The 22,024-nt window shown below is 54.0% G+C and overlaps 1 protein-coding gene across 1 annotated transcript in view; it reads left to right on the top strand.

Moving 5' to 3' along the window:
- The window catches only part of LOC140387054 (nephrin-like), a 327,816-nt gene that overhangs the window by 249,611 nt on the left and 56,181 nt on the right, over window positions 1–22,024 (top strand). The window contains exons 6-7 of the mRNA XM_072470065.1: window positions 16,286–16,426; window positions 17,884–18,005. Coding sequence (XP_072326166.1) covers window positions 16,286–16,426; window positions 17,884–18,005 — 263 coding nt within the window. The remainder of the gene's footprint in view (window positions 1–16,285; window positions 16,427–17,883; window positions 18,006–22,024) is intronic.

The raw sequence follows: 22,024 nt of genomic DNA, 5'->3' as shown, positions 1-22,024 counted from the left end.
CACACACACTGACTCTCACAGGGGTCCGGGTTCCATACACACTGACTCTCATTGGGGTACGGGTTCCACACACACTGACTCTCACGGGGGTACAGGTTCCACCCACACAAACTCTCACTGGGATACCGGTGCCACACACACAGACTCTCACTGGGGTACGGGTTACACACACGCTGACTCTCACTGGGGTACAGGTTCCACACACACTGACTCTCACTGGGGTATGGGTTCCACACACACTGACTCTCACTGGGGTACGGGTTCCACACACGCTGACTCTCACTGGGGTACGGGATCCACACACACAGTCTCTCACTGGGGTATGGGTTCCACGCACACTGACTCTCACTGGGGTACGGGTTCCACACACACTGACTCTTACTGGGGTCCGGGTTCCACACACACTGACTCTCATTGGGGTACGGGTCCCACACACACAGTCTCTCACTGGGGTATGGGTTCCACACACACTGACTCTCACTGGGGTACGGGTTCCACACACACTGACTCTTACTGGGGTCCGGGTTCCACACACACTGACTCTCACTGGGGTACGGGTCCCACACACACTGACTCTCACTGGGGTACGGGTTCCAAACACACTGACTCTCACTGTGGTCTGGGTTCCAAACACACTGACTCTCACTGGGGTATGGGTTCCACACACACTGACTCTCACTGGAGTACGGGTTCCACACTCACTGACTCTCACTGGGGTATGGGTTCCACATTCACTGACTCTCACTGGGATATGGGTTCCACACACACTGACTCTCACTGGGGTACGGATTCCACACACACCGACTCTCACTGGGGTACGTGTCCAACACACACACAATCTCACTGGGGTACAGGTTCCACACACACTGACTCTCACTGGGATACGTGTTCCACACACACTGACTCTCACTGGAGTACGGGTTCCACACACATTGACTCTCACTGGCGTACGGGTTCCACACCAACAGACTCTCACTGGAGTACGTGTTTCAGACACACAGACTCTCACTGGGGTACGTGTTCCACACACACAGACTCTCACTGGGGTACGGGTTCCTCACACACTGACTCTCACTGGGGTATGGGTTCCACACACACTGACTCTCACTGGGGTACAGGTTCCACACACACTGACTCTCACTAGGGTACGGGTTCCTCACACACTGACTCTTACTGGGGTCCGGGTTCCACACACACTGACTCTCATTGGGGTACGGGTCCCACACACACAGTCTCTCACTGGGGTACGGGTCCCACACACACTGACTCTCACTGGGGTACGGGTTCCACACACACTGACTCTCACTGGGGTCTGGGTTCCACACACACTGACTCTCACTGGGGTATGGGTTCCACACACACTGACTCTCACTGGAGTACGGGTTCCACACTCACTGACTCTCACTGGGGTATGGGTTCCACACACACTGACTCTCACTCTGGGTACGTGTTCAACACACACAGACTCTCACTGGGGTACAGGTTCCACACACACTGACTCTCACTGGGATACGGGTTCCACACACACTGACTCTCACTGGGGTACGGGTTCCACACACACTGACTCTCACTGGGGTACGGGTTCCACACACACTGACTCTCACTGGGGTACGGATTCCACACACACCGACTCTCACTGGGGTACGGGTTCCACACACACTGACTCTCACAGGGGTCCGGGTTCCATACACACTGACTCTCATTGGGGTACGGGTTCCACACACACTGACTCTCACTGGGGTACAGGTTCCACCCACACAGACTCTCACTGGGATACCGGTGCCACACACACAGACTCTCACTGGGGTACGGGTTCCACACACGCTGACTCTCACTGGGGTACGGGATCCACACACACAGTCTCTCACTGGGGTATGGGTTCCACACACACTGACTCTCACTGGGGTACGGGTTCCTCACACACTGACACTTACTGGGGTCCGGGTTCCACACACACTGACTCTCATTGGGGTACGGGTCCCACACACACAGACTCTCACTGGGGTACGGGTTCCACACACACTGACTCTCACTGAGGTACGGGTTCCACACACACTGACTCTTACTGGGGTCCGGGTTCCACACACACTGACTCTCACTGGGGTACGGGTCCCACACACACTGACTCTCACTGGGGTACGGGTTCCAAACACACTGACTCTCACTGGGGTCTGGGTTCCAAACACACTGACTCTCACTGGGGTATGGGTTCCACACACACTGACTCTCACTGGAGTACGGGTTCCACACTCACTGACTCTCACTGGGGTATGGGTTCCACATTCACTGACTCTCACTGGGGTATGGGTTCCACACACACTGACTCTCACTGGGGTACGGATTCCACACACACCGACTCTCACTGGGGTACGTGTCCAACACACACACACTCTCACTGGGGTACAGGTTCCACACACACTGACTCTCACTGGGATACGTGTTCCACACACACTGACTCTCACTGGAGTACGGGTTCCACACACATTGACTCTCACTGGCGTACGGGTTCCACACCAACAGACTCTCACTGGAGTACGTGTTTCAGACACACAGACTCTCACTGGGGTACGTGTTCCACACACACAGACTCTCACTGGGGTACGGGTTCCACACACACTGACTCTCACAGGGGTCCGGGTTCCATACACACTGACTCTGATTGGGGTACGGGTTCCACACACACTGACTCTCACTGGGGTACAGGTTCCACACACACAGACTCTCACTGGGATACCGGTGCCACACGCACAGACTCTCACTGGGGTATGGGTTCCACACACACTGACTCTCACTGGGGTACAGGTTCCACCCACTGACTCTCATTGGGACACCGGTGCCACACACACAGACTCTCACTGGGGTTTGGGTTCCACACACACAGACTCTCACTGGGGTCTGGGTTCCACACACACAGACTCTCACTGGGGTTTGGGTTCCACACAAACTGACTCTCACTGGGGTACGGGTTCCACACACAATGACTCTCTCTGGGGTACGGATTCCACACACACTGACTCTCACTGGGGTACGGGTTCCACACACACTGACTCTCACTGGGGTACGGGTTCCACACACACTGACTCTCACTGGGGTACAGGTTCCACACACAATGACTCTCTCTGGGGTACGGATTCCACACACACTGACTCTCACTGGGGTACGGATTCCACACACACTGACTCTCACTGGGTTATGGGTTCCACACACACAGTCTCTCACTAGGGTACGGGTTCCACACAGACTGACTCTCACTGGGGTCTGGGTTCCACACCCACTGACTCTCATTGGGTTAGGGTTCCACACACACTGACTCTCACTGGGTTAAGGTTCCACACACACTGACTCTCACTGGGATACTGGTTACACACACTGACTCTCACTGGGGTACGGGTTCCACACACACTGACTCTCACTGGGTTTGGGTTCCACACAAACTGACTCTCACTGGGTTAGGGTTCCACACACACTGATTCTCACTGGGGTACGGGTTCCACACACACAGACTCTCACTGGCGTACGGGTTCCACACACACTGACTCTCACTGGGGTGCGGGTTCCACACACACTGACTCTCACTGGGGTACGGGTTCCACACACACTGCCTCTCACTGGGGTGCGGGTTCCACACACACTGACTCTCACTGGGGTAGGGGTTCCACACTCACCGACTCTCACTGGGGTCCGGGTTCCACACACACTGTCTCTCACTGGGGTACGGGTTCCACACACACTGACTCTCACTGGGGTACAGCTTCCACACACACTGTCTGTCACTGGGGTCCGGGTTCCACACACACTGTCTCTCACTGGTGTACGGGTTCCACACACACTGACTCTCACTGGGGTATGGGTTCCACACACACTGACTCTCACTGGGGTATGGGTTCCAGATAAACTGACTCTCACTGGGGTACGGGTTCCACACACGCTGACTCTCACTGAGGTACAGGTTCCACACTCACCGACTCTCACTGGGGTATGGGTTCCACACACACTGACTCTCACTGGGGTACAGGATGCACACACACTGTCTGTCACTGGGGTCCGGGTTCCATACACACTGTCTCTCACTGGGGTACGGGTTCCACACACACTGACTCTCACTGGGGTATGGGTTCCACACACACTGACTCTCACTGGGGTATGGGTTCCAGATAAACTGACTCTCACTGGGGTACGTGTTCCACACACACTGACCATCACTGGGGTACGGGTTCCACACTCACTGACTCTCACTGGGGTATGGGTTCCACACACGCTGACTCTCACTGAGGTACAGGTTCCACACACACTGACTCTCAATGGGGTACGGGTTCCACAGACACAGTCTCTCACTGGGGTACGGGTTCCACACAGACTGACTCTCACTGGGGTATAGGTTCCACACACACTGACTCTCACTGGGGTACGTGTTCCACACACACTGACCATCACTGGGGTACGGGTTCCACACTCACTGACTCTCACTGGGGTATGGGTTCCACACACACTGACTCTCACTGGGGTACGGGTTCCGCACACGCTGACTCTCACTGGGGTACTGGTTCCACACACACTGACCCTCACTGGGGTATGGGTTCCACACACACTGACTCTCACTGGGGTACGGGTTCCACACACGCTGACTCTCACTGGGGTACGGGAACACACACACACAGTCTCTCACTGGGGTATGGGTTCCACACACACTGACTCTCACTAGGGTACGGGTTCCTCACACACTGACACTTACTGGGGTCCGGGTTCCACACACACTGACTCTCATTGGGGTACGGGTCCCACACACACAGTCTCTCACTGGGGTATGGGTTCCACACACACTGACTCTCACTGGGGTAGGGGTTCCACACACTCTGACTCTTACTGGGGTCCGGGTTCCACACACACTGACTCTCACTGGGGTACGGGTCCCACACACACTGACTCTCACTGGGGTACGGGTTCCACACACACTGACTCTCACTGGGGTCTGGGTTCCAAACATACTGACTATCACTGGGGTATGGGTTCCACACACACTGACTCTCACTGGAGTACGGGTTCCACACTCACTGACTCTCACTGGGGTATGGGTTCCACACACACTGACTCTCACTGGGGTATGGGTTCCACACACACTGACTCTCACTGGGGTACGTGTTCAACACACACAGACTCTCACTGGGGTACAGGTTCCACACACACTGACGCTCACTGGGATACGGGTTCCACACACACTGACTCTCACTGGGGTACGGGTTCCACACGCACTGACTCTCACTGGGGTACGGATTCCACACACACCGACTATCACTGGGGTACGTGTCCAACACACACACACTCTCACTGGGGTACAGGTTCCACACACACTGACTCTCACTGGGATACGGGTTCCACACACACTGACTCTCACTGGGATACGGGTTCCACACACACTGACTCTCACTGGAGTACGGGTTCCACACACATTGACTCTCACTGGCGTACGGGTTCCACACCAACAGACTCTCACTGGGGTACGTGTTTCAGACACACAGACTCTCACTGGGGTACGGGTTCCACACACACTGACTCTCACTGGGGTACAGGTTCCACCCACTGACTCTCATTGGGACACCGGTGCCACACACACAGACTCTCACTGGGGTTTGGGTTCCACACACACAGGCCCTCACTGGGGTACGGGTTCCACACACACTGACTCTCACAGGGGTCCGGGTTCCATACACACTGACTCTCATTGGGGTACGGGTTCCACACACACTGACTCTCACTGGGGTACAGGTTCCACACACACAGACTCTCACTGGGATACCGGTGCCACACACACAGGCACTCACTAGGGTGCGGGTTCCACACACACTGACTCTCACTGGGGTACAGGTTCCACCCACTGACTCTCATTGGGACACCGGTGCCACACACACAGACTCTCACTGGGGTCTGGGTTCCACACACACTGACTCTCACTGGGGTACGGGTTCCACACACACTGACTCTCACTGGGGTACGCGTTCCACACACACTGACTCTCACTGCGGTACGGGTTCCACACACACAGACTCTCACTGGGGTTTGGGTTCCACACACACTGACTCTCACTGGGGTACGGGTTCCACACACAATGACTCTCTCTGGGGTACGGATTCCACAAACACTGACTCTCATTGGGGTACGGGTTCCACACACACTGACTCTCACTGGTGTATGGGTTCCACACACACAGTCTCTCACTAGGGTACGGGTTCCACACAGACTGACTCTCCCTGGGGTCTGGGTTCCACACACACTGACTCTCACTGGGTCTGGGTTCCACACTCACTGACTCTCATTGGGTTAGGGTTCCACACACACTGACTCTCACTGGGTTAAGGATCCACACACACTGACTCTCACTGGGATACTGGTTACACACACTGACTCTCACTGGGGTACGGGTTCCACACACACTGAATCTCACTGGGTTTGGGTTCCACACAAACTGACTCTCACTGGGTTAGGGTTCCACACACACAGATTCTCACTGGGGTACGGGTTCCACACACACAGACTCTCACTGGCGTACGGGTTCCACACACACTGACTCTCACTGGGGTGCGGGTTCCACACACACTGACTCTCACTGGGGTACGGGTTCCACACACACTGCCTCTCACTGGGGTGCGGGTTCCACACACACTGACTCTCACTGGGTTGGGGTTCCACACTCACCGACTCTCACTGGGGTATGGGTTCCACACACACTGACTCTCACTGGGGTACAGGTTGCACACACACTGTCTGTCACTGGGGTCCGGGTTCCATACACACTGTCTCTCACTGGGGTACGGGTTCCACACACACTGACTCTCACTGGGGTATGGGTTCCACACACACTGACTCTCACTGGGGTATGGGTTCCAGATAAACTGACTCTCACTGGGGTACGGGTTCCACACACGCTGACTCTCACTGAGGTACAGGTTCCACACACACTGACTCTCACCGGGGTACGGGTTCCACAGACACAGTCTCTCACTGGGGTACGGGTTCCACACAGGCTGACTCTCACTGGGGTATGGGTTCCACACACACTGACTCTCACTGGGGTACGTGTTCCACACTCACTGACTCTCACTGGGGTATGGGTTCCACACACACTGACTCTCACTGGGGTACGTGTTCCGCACACGCTGACTCTCACTGGGGTACAGGTTCCACACACACTGACTCTCACTGGGGTACGGCTTCCACACACAATGACTCTTACTGGGGTCCGGGTTCCACACACACTGACTCTCATTCGGGTACGGGTCCCACACACACTGACTCTCACTGGGGTACAGGTTCCACCCACTGACTCTCATTGGGACACCGGTGCCACACACAGACTCTCACTGGCGTTTGGGTTCCACACACACTGACTCTCACTGGGGTACGGGTTCCACACACACTGACTCTCACTGGGGTACGCGTTCCACACACACTGACTCTCACTGGGGTACGGGTTCCACACACACAGACTCTCACTGGGGTTTGGGTTCCACACACACTGACTCTCTCTGGGGTACGGGTTCCACACACAATGACTCTCTCTGGGGTACGGATTCCACACACACTGACTCTCATTGGGGTACGGGTTCCACACACACTGACTCTCACTGGGGTATGGGTTCCACACACACAGTCTCTCACTAGGGTACGGGTTCCACACAGACTGACTCTCCCTGGGGTCTGGGTTCCACACTCACTGACTCTCATTGGGTTAGGGTTCCACACACACTGACTCTCACTGGGTTAAGGTTCCACACACACTGACTCTCACTGGGATACTGGTTACACACACTGACTCTCACTGGGGTACGGGTTCCACACACACTGAATCTCACTGGGTTTGGGTTCCACACAAACTGACTCTCACTGGGTTAGGGTTCCACACACACAGATTCTCACTGGGGTACGGGTTCCACACACACAGACTCTCACTGGCGTACGGGTTCCACACACACTGACTCTCACTGGGGTGCGGGTTCCACACACACTGACTCTCACTGGGGTACGGGTTCCACACACACTGCCTCTCACTGGGGTGCGGGTTCCACACACACTGACTCTCACTGGGTTGGGGTTCCACACTAACCGACTCTCACTGGGGTATGGGTTCCACACACACTGACTCTCACTGGGGTACAGGTTCCACACACACTGTCTGTCACTGGGGTCCGGGTTCCATACACGCTGTCTCTCACTGGGGTACGGGTTCCACACACACTGACTCTCACTGGGGTATGGGTTCCACACACACTGACTCTCACTGGGGTATGCGTTCCAGATAAACTGACTCTCACTGGGGTACGGGTTCCACACACGCTGACTCTCACTGAGGTACAGGTTCCACACACACTGACTCTCACCGGGGTACGGGTTCCACAGACACAGTCTCTCACTGGGGTACGGGTTCCACACAGACTGACTCTCACTGGGGTATGGGTTCCACATACACTGACTCTCACTGGGGTACGTGTTCCACACACACTGACCATCACTGGGGTACGGGTTCCACACTCACTGACTCTCACTGGGGTATGGGTTCCACACACACTGACTCTCTCTGGGGTACGGGTTCCGCACACGCTGACTCTCACTGGGGTACAGGTTCCACACACACTGACTCTCACTGGGGTACGGCTTCCACACACAATGACTCTTACTGGGGTCCGGGTTCCACACACACTGACTCTCATTGGGGTACGGGTCCCACACACACAGTCTCTCACTGGGGTATGGGTTCCACACACACTGACTCTCACTGGGGTATGGGTTCCACACACACTGACTCTCACTCTGGGTACGTGTTCAACACACACAGACTCTCACTGGGGTACAGGTTCCACACACACTGACGCTCACTGGGATACGGGTTCCACACACACTGACTCTCACTGGGGTACGGGTTCCACACAAACTGACTCTCACTGGGGTACGGATTCCACACACACCGACTCTCACTGGGATACGTGTCCAACACACACACACTCTCACTGGGGTACAGGTTCCACACACACTGACTCTCACTGGGATACGGGTTCCACACACACTGACTCTCACTGGAGTACGGGTTCCACACACATTGACTCTCACTGGCGTACGGGTTCCACACCAACAGACTCTCACTGGGGTACGTGTTTCAGACACACAGACTCTCACTGGGGTACGTGTTCCACACACACAGACTCTCACTGGGGTACGGGTTCCACACACACTGACTCTCACAGGGGTCCGGGTTCCATACACACTGACTCTCATTGGGGTACGGGTTCCACACACACTGACTCTCACGGGGGTACAGGTTCCACCAACACAAACTCTCACTGGGATACCGGTGCCACACACACAGACTCTCACTGGGGTACGGGTTACACACACGCTGACTCTCACTGGGGTACAGGTTCCACACACACTGACTCTCACTGGGGTATGGGTTCCACACACACTGACTCTCACTGGGGTACGGGTTCCACACACGCTGACTCTCACTGGGGTACGGGATCCACACACACAGTCTCTCACTGGGGTATGGGTTCCACGCACACTGACTCTCACTGGGGTACGGGTTCCACACACACTGACTCTTACTGGGGTCCGGGTTCCACACACACTGACTCTCATTGGGGTACGGGTCCCACACACACAGTCTCTCACTGGGGTATGGGTTCCACACACACTGACTCTCACTGGGGTACGGGTTCCACACACACTGACTCTTACTGGGGTCCGGGTTCCACACACACTGACTCTCACTGGGGTACGGGTCCCACACACACTGACTCTCACTGGGGTACGGGTTCCAAACACACTGACTCTCACTGTGGTCTGGGTTCCAAACACACTGACTCTCACTGGGGTATGGGTTCCACACACACTGACTCTCACTGGAGTACGGGTTCCACACTCACTGACTCTCACTGGGGTATGGGTTCCACATTCACTGACTCTCACTGGGATATGGGTTCCACACACACTGACTCTCACTGGGGTACGGATTCCACACACACCGACTCTCACTGGGGTACGTGTCCAACACACACACAATCTCACTGGGGTACAGGTTCCACACACACTGACTCTCACTGGGATACGTGTTCCACACACACTGACTCTCACTGGAGTACGGGTTCCACACACATTGACTCTCACTGGCGTACGGGTTCCACACCAACAGACTCTCACTGGAGTACGTGTTTCAGACACACAGACTCTCACTGGGGTACGTGTTCCACACACACAGACTCTCACTGGGGTACGGGTTCCTCACACACTGACTCTCACTGGGGTATGGGTTCCACACACACTGACTCTCACTGGGGTACAGGTTCCACACACACTGACTCTCACTAGGGTATGGGTTCCTCACACACTGACTCTTACTGGGGTCCGGGTTCCACACACACTGACTCTCATTGGGGTACGGGTCCCACACACACTGACTCTCACTGGGGTACGGGTTCCACACACACTGACTCTCACTGGGGTCTGGGTTCCAAACACACTGACTCTCACTGGGGTATGGGTTCCACACACACTGACTCTCACTGGAGTACGGGTTCCACACTCACTGACTCTCACTGGGGTATGGGTTCCACACACACTGACTCTCACTGGGGTATGGGTTCCACACACGCTGACTCTCACTCTGGGTACGTGTTCAACACACACAGACTCTCACTGGGGTACAGGTTCCACACACACTGACTCTCACTGGGATACGGGTTCCACACACACTGACTCTCACTGGGGTACGGGTTCCACACACACTGACTCTCACTGGGGTACGGATTCCACACACACCGACTCTCACTGGGGTACGGGTTCCACACACACTGACTCTCACAGGGGTCCGGGTTCCATACACACTGACTCTCATTGGGGTACGGGTTCCACACACACTGACTCTCACGGGGGTACAGGTTCCACCCACACAGACTCTCACTGGGATACCGGTGCCACACACACAGACTCTCACTGGGGTACGGGTTCCACACACGCTGACTCTCACTGGGGTACGGGATCCACACACACAGTCTCTCACTGGGGTATGGGTTCCACACACACTGACTCTCACTGGGGTACGGGTTCCTCACACACTGACTCTTCCTGGGGTCCGGGTTCCACACACACTGACTCTCATTGGGGTACGGGTCCCACACACACAGACTCTCACTGGGGTACGGGTTCCACACACACTGACTCTCACTGGGGTACGGGTTCCACACACACTGACTCTTACTGGGGTCCGGGTTCCACACACACTGACTCTCACTGGGGTACGGGTCCCACACACACTGACTCTCACTGGGGTACGGGTTCCAAACACACTGACTCTCAATGGGGTCTGGGTTCCAAACACACTGACTCTCACTGGGGTATGGGTTCCACACACACTGACTCTCACTGGAGTACGGGTTCCACACTCACTGACTCTCACTGGGGTATGGGTTCCACATTCACTGACTCTCACTGGGGTATGGGTTCCACACACACTGACTCTCACTGGGGTACGGATTCCACACACACCGACTCTCACTGGGGTACGTGTCCAACACACACACACTCTCACTGGGGTACAGGTTCCACACACACTGACTCTCACTGGGATACGTGTTCCACACACACTGACTCTCACTGGAGTACGGGTTCCACACACATTGACTCTCACTGGCGTACGGGTTCCACACCAACAGACTCTCACTGGAGTACGTGTTTCAGACACACAGACTCTCACTGGGGTACGTGTTCCACACACACAGACTCTCACTGGGGTACGGGTTCCACACACACTGACTCTCACAGGGGTCCGGGTTCCATACACACTGACTCTGATTGGGGTACGGGTTCCACACACACTGACTCTCACTGGGGTACAGGTTCCACACACACAGACTCTCACTGGGATACCGGTGCCACACGCACAGACTCTCACTGGGGTATGGGTTCCACACACACTGACTCTCACTGGGGTACAGGTTCCACCCACTGACTCTCATTGGGACACCGGTGCCACACACACAGACTCTCACTGGGGTTTGGGTTCCACACACACAGACTCTCACTGGGGTCTGGGTTCCACACACACAGACTCTCACTGGGGTTTGGGTTCCACACAAACTGACTCTCACTGGGGTACGGGTTCCACACACAATGACTCTCTCTGGGGTACGGATTCCACACACACTGACTCTCACTGGGGTACGGGTTCCACACACACTGACTCTCACTGGAGTACGGGTTCCACACACACTGACTCTCACTGGGGTACAGGTTCCACACACAATGACTCTCTCTGGGGTACGGATTCCACACACACTGACTCTCACTGGGGTACGGATTCCACACACACTGACTCTCACTGGGTTATGGGTTCCACACACACAGTCTCTCACTAGGGTACGGGTTCCACACAGACTGACTCTCACTGGGGTCTGGGTTCCACACCCACTGACTCTCATTGGGTTAGGGTTCCACACACACTGACTCTCACTGGGTTAAGGTTCCACACACACTGACTCTCACTGGGATACTGGTTACACACACTGACTCTCACTGGGGTACGGGTTCCACACACACTGACTCTCACTGGGTTTGGGTTCCACACAAACTGACTCTCACTGGGTTAGGGTTCCACACACACTGATTCTCACTGGGGTACGGGTTCCACACACACAGACTCTCACTGGCGTACGGGTTCCACACACACTGACTCTCACTGGGGTGCGGGTTCCACACACACTGACTCTCACTGGGGTACGGGTTCCACACACACTGCCTCTCACTGGGGTGCGGGTTCCACACACACTGACTCTCACTGGGGTAGGGGTTCCACACTCACCGACTCTCACTGGGGTCCGGGTTCCACACACACTGTCTCTCACTGGGGTACGGGTTCCACACACACTGACTCTCACTGGGGTACAGCTTCCACACACACTGTCTGTCACTGGGGTCCGGGTTCCACACACACTGTCTCTCACTGGTGTACGGGTTCCACACACACTGACTCTCACTGGGGTATGGGTTCCACACACACTGACTCTCACTGGGGTATGGGTTCCAGATAAACTGACTCTCACTGGGGTACGGGTTCCACACACGCTGACTCTCACTGAGGTACAGGTTCCACACACACTGACTCTCACCGGGGTACGGGTTCCACAGACACAGTCTCTCACTGGGGTACGGGTTCCACACAGACTGACTCTCACTGGGGTATGGATTCCACACACACTGACTCTCACTGGGGTACGTGTTCCACACACACTGACCATCACTGGGGTACGGGTTCCACACTCACTGACTCTCACTGGGGTATGGGTTCCACACACACTGACTCTCACTGGTGTATGGGTTCCACACACACTGACTCTCACTGGGGTACATGTTCAACACACACAGACTCTCACTGGGGTACAGGTTGCACACACACTGACTCTCACTGGGATACGGGTTCCACACACACTGACTCTCACTGGGGTACAGGTTCCACACACATAGACTCTCACTGGCGTACAGGTTCCACACACACTGACTCTCACTGGGATACGGGTTCCACACACACTGACTCTCACTGGGGTACGGGTTCCACACACACTGACTCTCACTGGGGTACGGGTTCCACACACACTGACTCTCACTGGGGTACGTGTTCAACACACACAGACTCTCACTGGGGTACAGGTTCCACACACACTGACTCTCACTGGGATACGGGTTCCACACACACTGACTCTCACTGGGGTACGGGTTCCACACACACTGACTCTCACTGGGGTACGGGTTCCACACCAACAGACTCTCACTGGGGTACGTGTTTCACACACACAGCCTCTCACTGGGGTACGTGTTCCACACACACAGACTCTCACTGGGGTACGGGTTCCACACACACTGACTCTCACAGGGGTACGGGTTCCATACACACTGACTCTCACTGGGGTTTGGGTTCCACACACACTGACTCTCACTGGGGTACGTGTTCCACACACACAGACTCTCACTGGGGTTTGGGTTCCACAAACATTGATTCTCACTCGGGTACGGGTTCCACACACACTGACTCTCACTGGGGTATGGGTTCCACACACACAGTCTCTCACTAGGGTACGGGTTCCACACAGACTGACTCTCACTGGGGAACGGGGTCCACACACACTGACTCTCACTGGGGTACGAGTTCCACACACACTGACTCTCACTGGGGTCTGGGTTCCACACACACTGACTCTCACTGCGGTCTGGGTTCGACAGACACTGACTCTCACTGGGGTATGGGTTCCACACCCACTGACTCTCACTGGGGTCTGGGTTCCACACACACTGACTCTCACTGGGTTAAGGTTCCACACACACTGACTCTCACTGGGATACTGGTTACACACACTGACTCTCACTGGGGTACGGGTTCCACACACACCGACTCTCACTGGGGTCCGGGTTCCACACAGACTGTCTCTCACTGGGGTACGGGTTCCACACACACTGACTCTCACTGGGGTACGGGTTCCACACACACCGACTCTCACTGGGGTCCGGGTTCCACACAGACTGTCTCTCACTGGGGTACGGGTTCCACACACACTGACTCTCACTGGGGTACGGGTTCCACACACACTGTCTGTCACTGGGGTCCGGGTTCCACACACACTGTCTGTCACTGGGGTCCGGGTTCCACACACACTGACTCTCACTGGGGTACGGGTTCCACACACACTGACTCTCACTGGGGTACGGGTTCCACACACACAGACTCTCACTGGGGTACGGGTTGCACACACACACAGACTCTCACTGGGGTACGGGTTCCACACACACTGACTCTCACTGGGGTACAGGTTCCACACACACTGACTCTCACTGGGGTACAGGTTCCACACACACTGACTCTCACTGGGGTACGGGTTCCACACACACAGACTCTCACTGGGGTAGGGGTTCCACACACACTGACTCTCACTGGGGTACGGGTTCCACACACACTGACTCTCACTGGGGTACGGGTTCCACACACACTGACTCTCACTGGGGTACGTGTTCCACACACACTGACAATTCCTGGTTGACAGGAGAGCTAGTCTTACTGGTTTCTGCCTCTGGAGGGGACATTTTTAAATGTTTTTGATTTTCTGGTTTCTTCTCTAATCTTCGCCTTCTCGGTTTTGCTGCCTTGTTCCGTTTCCCTCTGCCAGGCCAGCTCCACCCCCTGAACTCTACAGCATTCAGCAGCTCATATCCTGGGGCTCTGGTTTACTTGAGAGCTGTCGATTGTTGGAGGCCTTCTGGCAGGTGTCCACAGCACGAGTGGGCCCCTCACATGGCCGCATTCATCTGATGGCCTATCTCATGCTGGATGCCATGTGTTAACTCCTGGTTTGAATAGGTGTCCAAAAGCACCTGGGTGTCCTTGTCCATAAGTAACTGAAGGCTAACATGCAGGTGCAGCCACATTAGCCTTTATCGCAAGAGGATTTGAGTAGGGCCTACTAAGGTCTACATTCAATTGTTGAGGAACTCGGTTGGATCGAACCTGGAGTATTCGGTGCAGATTGATCTCCTTACCTCAGAAAGGACATTATTGCCATTGAGGAAGGTTTACCAGACTCGTTCTGGTTATGGTGGTACTGTCTTTCTGAGAGAGATTGGGGAAACGGGGATCAGGGGAGCTCAGTCGCTGAGTATGTTTAAAGCAGAGATTTATAGATTCCTGATTAACAATAACGTTAAGGGTTAAGGGGGCAGTTTGTGTAAGAGGCAGTGAAATTACCAGTCAGCCAATGATCGTATTGGATGATGGAGCTGCCTTGATGGGCTGAAGGCCTCCTCCTGTTCCTATGTTGAGACATGATGTCGGGAGATTGGCAGCTATCCTCTCCGGGTGCCTCTCCTGCCGGGGAACATCATACTGTCCTCTGTGGAACATTGGGTGGGTTGCTCTGTCCCGCCGCACCAGATTTCTGGTTCAGCACGCCAGTAGGATGTTCCGTTTTTCCGGCTGGTCAATGGGGTCTCCCATTGTGGGGCAGCCCCACGCCGTCGGGAAACGCCTGGGCTGCCGGCAAAATGGAGCATCCCGAGGTGGAGAATTCAGTCGATTGTTCTCCAACGCGTGACTCTCCTCACTGTTATTCAGCTCCTGTTCTGAGCCATTGATGCGGAGAGAGGAGGCAATCAGAGTTCACCCAGGTGGCCTCATCCTTTCCTCGCTAATTGTGCCAGAGTTCCGGAACATTCTGAGCGGCCGGATTTCATTGCCCTGTGCTCAATGTACCTTTTCCAGATGGACCGACCCGTCATCACCTCAGAGTGGATGGCTCGTTGGAGATCTGGAATTTGACCCGGTATGATGCGGGACTGTACAGGATCCACGTGAGAAACGAAGAGGGAGGGAGCGAGAGGATGCTGAAACTCGATGTGAAATGTGAGTGAACATAGAACATAACAGCGCAGTACAGGCCCTTCGGCCCTCGATGTTGCGCCGACCTATGAAACCACTCTAAAGCCCATCTACACTATTCCCTTATCGTCCATATGTTTACCCAATGACCATTTAAATGCCCTTAGTGTTGGCGAGTCCACTACTGTTGCAGGCAGGGCATTCCACGCCCTTACTACTCTCTGAGTAAAGAACCTACCTCTGACATCTCTCCTATGTCTATCTCCACTCAATTTAAAGCTATGTCCCCTCGTGCCAGACATAACCATCCGAGGAAAAAGGCTCTCACTGTCCACCCTATCTAATCCTCTGATCATCTTGTATGCCTCAATTAAGTCATCTCTTAACCTTCTTCTCTCTAATGAAAACAGCCTCAAGTCCCTCAGCCTTCCCTCATAAGATCTTCCCTCCATACCAGGCAACATTCTGATAAATCTTCTCTGCACCCTTTCCAATGTTTTCACATCCTTCCTATAATGCGGCGACCAGAATTGCACGCAATACTCCAAATGCGGCCGCACCAGAGTTTTGTACAGCTGCAACATAACCTCATGGCTCTGAAACTCAATCCCTCTACCAATAAAAGCTAACACACCATACGCCTTCTTAACAACCCTCTCAACCTGGGTGGCAACTTTCAGGGATATACGTACATGGACACCGAGATCTCTCTGCTCATCCACACTACCAAGACTCATACCATTAGCCCAGTACTCTGTCTTCCTGTTATTCCTTCCAAAATGAAACCCCTCACACTTTTCTGCATTAAACTCCATTTGCCACCTCCCAGCCCAGCGCTGCAGCTTATCTATGTCTCTCTGTAACTTATAACATCCTTCCGCACTGTCCACAACTCCACCGACTTTAGTGTCATCTGCAAATTTATTCGCCCATCCTTCCACACCCTCCTCCAGGTCATTTATAAAAATATATATATTTATAAAAAGGCGACTGAGCTCAATGGAGGAGAGATTTACTCTTTATCTAACCCCGTGCTGTACTTGCCCTGGGAGTGTTTGATGGGGACAGTATGGAAGGAGCTTTACTCTGTATATAACCCCGTACTGTACCTGTCCTGGGAGTGTTTGATGGGGACAGTGTAGAGGGAGCTTTACTCTGTATATAACCCCGTGCTGTACCTGTCCTGGGAGTGTTTGATGGGGACAGTGTAGAAGGAGCTTTACTCTGTATATAACCCTGTGCTGTACCTGCCCTGGGCGTGTTTGATGGGGACAGTGTAGAAGGAGCTTTACTCTGTATATAACCTTGTACTGTCCCTGTCTTGTTAGGGTTTGATGGGGACAGTGTGTAAGGAGTTTTTCTCAGGTTCTAGCTGGTGGTCTCTCTGTTGGGGGTATAATGTTAGAATAACAGTGTGTGTTGTGCTGTGTTACTGAGATTCTGTACTCTCTGTTGGAATTGAATTTTGTTCTGACCCTCAGACTCGCCTCAAATATCTCATGTGACTGACCCCGCAGAGGTGGACGTGGGAGGACGTATCGAGTTAATTTGTACCGCAGACACCAATCCTGTGATCAGCAATATGGTGACATGGAGGAGGACTGTAAGTGTGAAGGATTATTCATCCCGCCACAATATCACGTTGTCCGCATCTTAACCACGAAGAACTGGAATATCCAGTCTGAAAACAACAGATCATCAGAGACAGGAACAGGAAGAGGCCATTCAGCGCCCTGAGCCTTAAAGAGGACTCTTGATGAGAAGGGACTGCTGACAGGTGTTTTACTGAGTGCTTCACTGGGTGTCCGATTGAAAGACCTTGTCATGCCCGACTTGGTGATGCGCGAGGCCATTCCTCTCGCGAGATTCGTGATGCTCGGAACGCCTCGCGTGATCCCGTGTGATGTCGCCCTTGCTGGGCGAGTTCCAGATACAAATAGTTAAGGGAGCCATGAGGCAAATGTGTCGCCTCCCAATTCTCCTTGCGCCCTGGAACTATGCCCACCTCTGGGAGAGTCGCCATGGTGGTTTTTAAAACTGGTCCACACAAACGTGGATCAGATGTATCACCACCTGGGTGGTCTTCCAGGCCATTGGAGACCGCTGGGTGGTCAAGGACAGGGCAGGGTGGCACCCAGGCTCTCCATCAGCCACCTGGGCACCGAGATTCAGGTGGTTTGATGGCACTGCCAGGCTGGCAGGGGCACCATCAAGATGGCAGCGCCAGGGAGCCGGAGTGCTGGGGTGGCACTGACAAGGGCCAGGGCCTGAGGGGGGCTGTGCCTATGAAAGAGAGAATGATGGGGGGGGGGGGTGGTTATGAAGCGTGTGGGGGTGAAGGGAACTCCGGAAGGTTGGGGTGGGATGAAGGGTGAGGGTCCTGGAAGTGGGTGTGGGGAGGTCTGAAAAACGGGGGAGAGGGCCGTCAGCAAATGCGCAGCAGTGTGTCCTCACTTGGGAGGGGTAAGGGGTAATCCGCATGTGTGCCGGGTGTGATATTTCCCGTGGGTGGGGGTTATGTGGGGGTTATGGGGAACCCTCAAGCTCACATCAGAACCAGGGTGCCGTTTCAACATGGTGGTCCGGTCTCTGAGGAACCGGTCACGCCGGCCAGTTCAGCTCCCAATGGTGAGGCAGGAATGGCATCGTACTGGTTGTCCTCAAGGGTTTTTAATGTGTCATAGATGTCGTTGTCCCCCCACCCCCCGCTCTCCCCTAGTGCCCACAGTGATCCACAATGTGTTTCACCTTCCTTGCTCTACTGCTACGTCGAGGCGTCTCCCCAGGATGTATGTCTGAGGTGGAGGCAGCCAGCTGCCTATCTCATCCCGTAGTCTTCAATGCCCCTGGCGGGCATCCTCTAGGGGCTCTGGGGCCGCATGGCCCTGCAAACATGTTGACGCCACCCTGTCCCATGTGCTGACCTTGAGACGCGGCCTCATCAGAGGGGTGGAACGTGAAGGAGCTGGTGGCCACCATCCCCACTTCATGGGACCAGGTTGGCACCCAGTGCCCCCTCCTCCCGCTCGGTGCCAATAGGGCCCCGGGGTTCACTTTGGGACGGAGGGGCAGCTGGCCCGAGCCCCAGCTGCCCCTGCATCATCTGGCTCTGCCACTCTGGCATCTCCCCAATGTCTACACCAAGGTGTTGGAGCTCTCAACGATGCTCCTCAGTGATTGGGACATGCTCTGCAGCACCTCGGCAATGCCCACCTGTGACTGGGACCAGCTATGCAGCGCCTCAGCGCCCCGCAACACTTCATCAAGGTCAGCCTGGGACTGGGTCCCATCCCCTAGCGAGGCAGTCATTCTGCTGAGAACCCTCAGCCATGGCCATCACCTACTGCGTGATGCCTTGGACATCTGCACTCGGGTGCTGATGTCGTGCACCAGGCTCTCCACTGTAGTCGCCACACGAGCAGTGTTGGCGTCGGTGCCACTCATTGCCGGCGACATCCCCTGTGCCTGTAGCCTCTGCGATTCCTCCAATCGGCTGTGGACCTGCTGGAGTGTCCATGACATCTCCCTCTGAATGTTCTGGCTGCTCCCTAATGTCTCCTTCAGCTCCGGGATGACCTCTTCCACAGGCTCAGCATCAGGCTGGGACCCAGCTGGGTCCTGGGCTCCAGCAGACCTCCGAATTCAGTCTCACCTGGGGGTTCCTGCCTCCACCTGATGTACATCAGCAGCTGTGTGGTGCTCACCAGATTGGGCCCCAGAAGCCTGTTCACTAACATTTCCCATCGAGGTGGGTGTATCTGTGCTGGCAGACGGTGGGGATCGTTAGACGTTTAGCTGCAGTTGTATAAAGAGTCAAAAGGTACTGCTCCTTTTACATACACCTTTATTTCCCTTTAACAGACTCTGCACAAAGCTCTATCTTCACACCACCTGACACAAAGGCCACCTGAAGCCCTTTTATATATCAGTGTCAATTATTGGATAGTTAACTTCACAGCTCCAGGGCCCCAGGTTCGATTCCCGGCTTGGGTCACTGTCTGTGCAGATTCTGCACATTCTCCCTGTGTTTGTGTGGGTTTCCTCCGGGTGCTCCGGTTTCCTCCCACAGTCTAAAGATGTGCGGGTTAGGTGGATTGGCCTTGCTAAATTGCCCTTAGTGTCTTAAAATGTTAAGTGGGGTTATTGGGTTACGGGGTTAGGGTGGAGGCTTGGGCTTGAGTAGGGTTCTCTTTCCAAGGGCCGCTGCAGACTCAATGGGCTGAATGGCCTCCTTCTGCACTGTAAATTCTATGCTTAACTTAAATGAGACAACTAATTGGAATGTCTCTTAAACCATTACCTAACCGTCTTCCCTTCCTTGGAGAAAAAATATTATTAGGTGAAAACAAAATTACAAGAAACTCAAAAACACACACGCAATTTCCCCCCTTCTTTTTTTTTGAAAGAATAAAAACAGTCACAGGAACAGGTGCCCTTCATTAACAATATCCAAACGTTTCTGTGAACAAGCCTCTCTTTTTGTAAAACAGTCTGACAATTGATAGCTACTGTCGACCCATTTAATTTTTGCTATTTCCCCTCTGTCCAACATCTGTTTCAAACTTGTGATGTCTATCCTTAACCTTTTTTCATTGACACTTTTTTTAGAGTGCACATTTTACCACAGGGATTTATTGTCAATGTGACAGTCAATAGGTATATTACCCAAATCCCCTAATCCCCAAATTTCTGTCAATATCTGAGATATATAAAAGGCCATATCCACCGCCTCTACAAGGCTTAACGTCTCAGCAGCCAAAGTACTTTTGACCACTCTTCTTATTTTCTTTGTTTCCCACACAAGAGGGCAACATTTACCATTGTTCCGCAAAAAGAAAATTATAAAACCTCCCGTGCTTGAAACCCCATCACATAAATTTGCATAGGACGCGTCACTATAAACTATGAGTTTCAAGTGCCTAAGGTCACCTAAAACCGGGAACCTCAAAACGCACTCCTGCATTTTTAGCTTGGCCAACACTTTATTTGCTCTTATTATGTCTTCCACTTTGGGATCATTCATTTTTGTGCTCAACTCTAAGACATCCAAACTCACGTCCGGTCTAGTCTGTCTACCTAACCCAGGCATTGTCAAACTCAGGGGCGCGACCCGCAGGTGGGTCACAGGCGGGTGTCGGGAGGGTCGTGGAGCCGTCCGTTGCGCGCTCCCGATCGCGCAAATCTGTGCGCAACAGCCGCAGCAGCCGGCTGCAAGCGGCCTTCAAATGGCCACGAACAAAATATAAACAAAATGCGGCCGCACGGCGCATGCGTGCCAGATCATCGGCGCGCAAGCGCACAACTATGCGCATGCGTGCTGATGATCGGGCGCGCAGTGCGGCCGCTTTTTTTTAACGGTCGCAGCTTTTTGTTTTACAAGTTCGGGGGGGGGGTTTATTCATTAAAAAAATGTTTTTCACTTATTTTATTCATTTTTTTTTTACAAGTTCCGGGGGGGTTTTATTCATTTATTTTATTCATTTAATTTTTATTTTTTTCATTTATTTTATTCATTTCATTTTTTTTTACAAGTTCGGGGGGGTTTATTTGATAAAATTTTACAGGAAAAAAAATGCAGTACTTTGGACAGATGGAGACTCCATACTTTCCGACACCGGAAGG

The sequence above is a fragment of the Scyliorhinus torazame genome, chromosome 12 (assembly GCF_047496885.1).
Source record: "Scyliorhinus torazame isolate Kashiwa2021f chromosome 12, sScyTor2.1, whole genome shotgun sequence".
Classification (NCBI taxonomy): Eukaryota; Metazoa; Chordata; class Chondrichthyes; order Carcharhiniformes; family Scyliorhinidae; genus Scyliorhinus; species Scyliorhinus torazame.
This window is presented reverse-complemented; position numbering and strand designations above follow the sequence as displayed.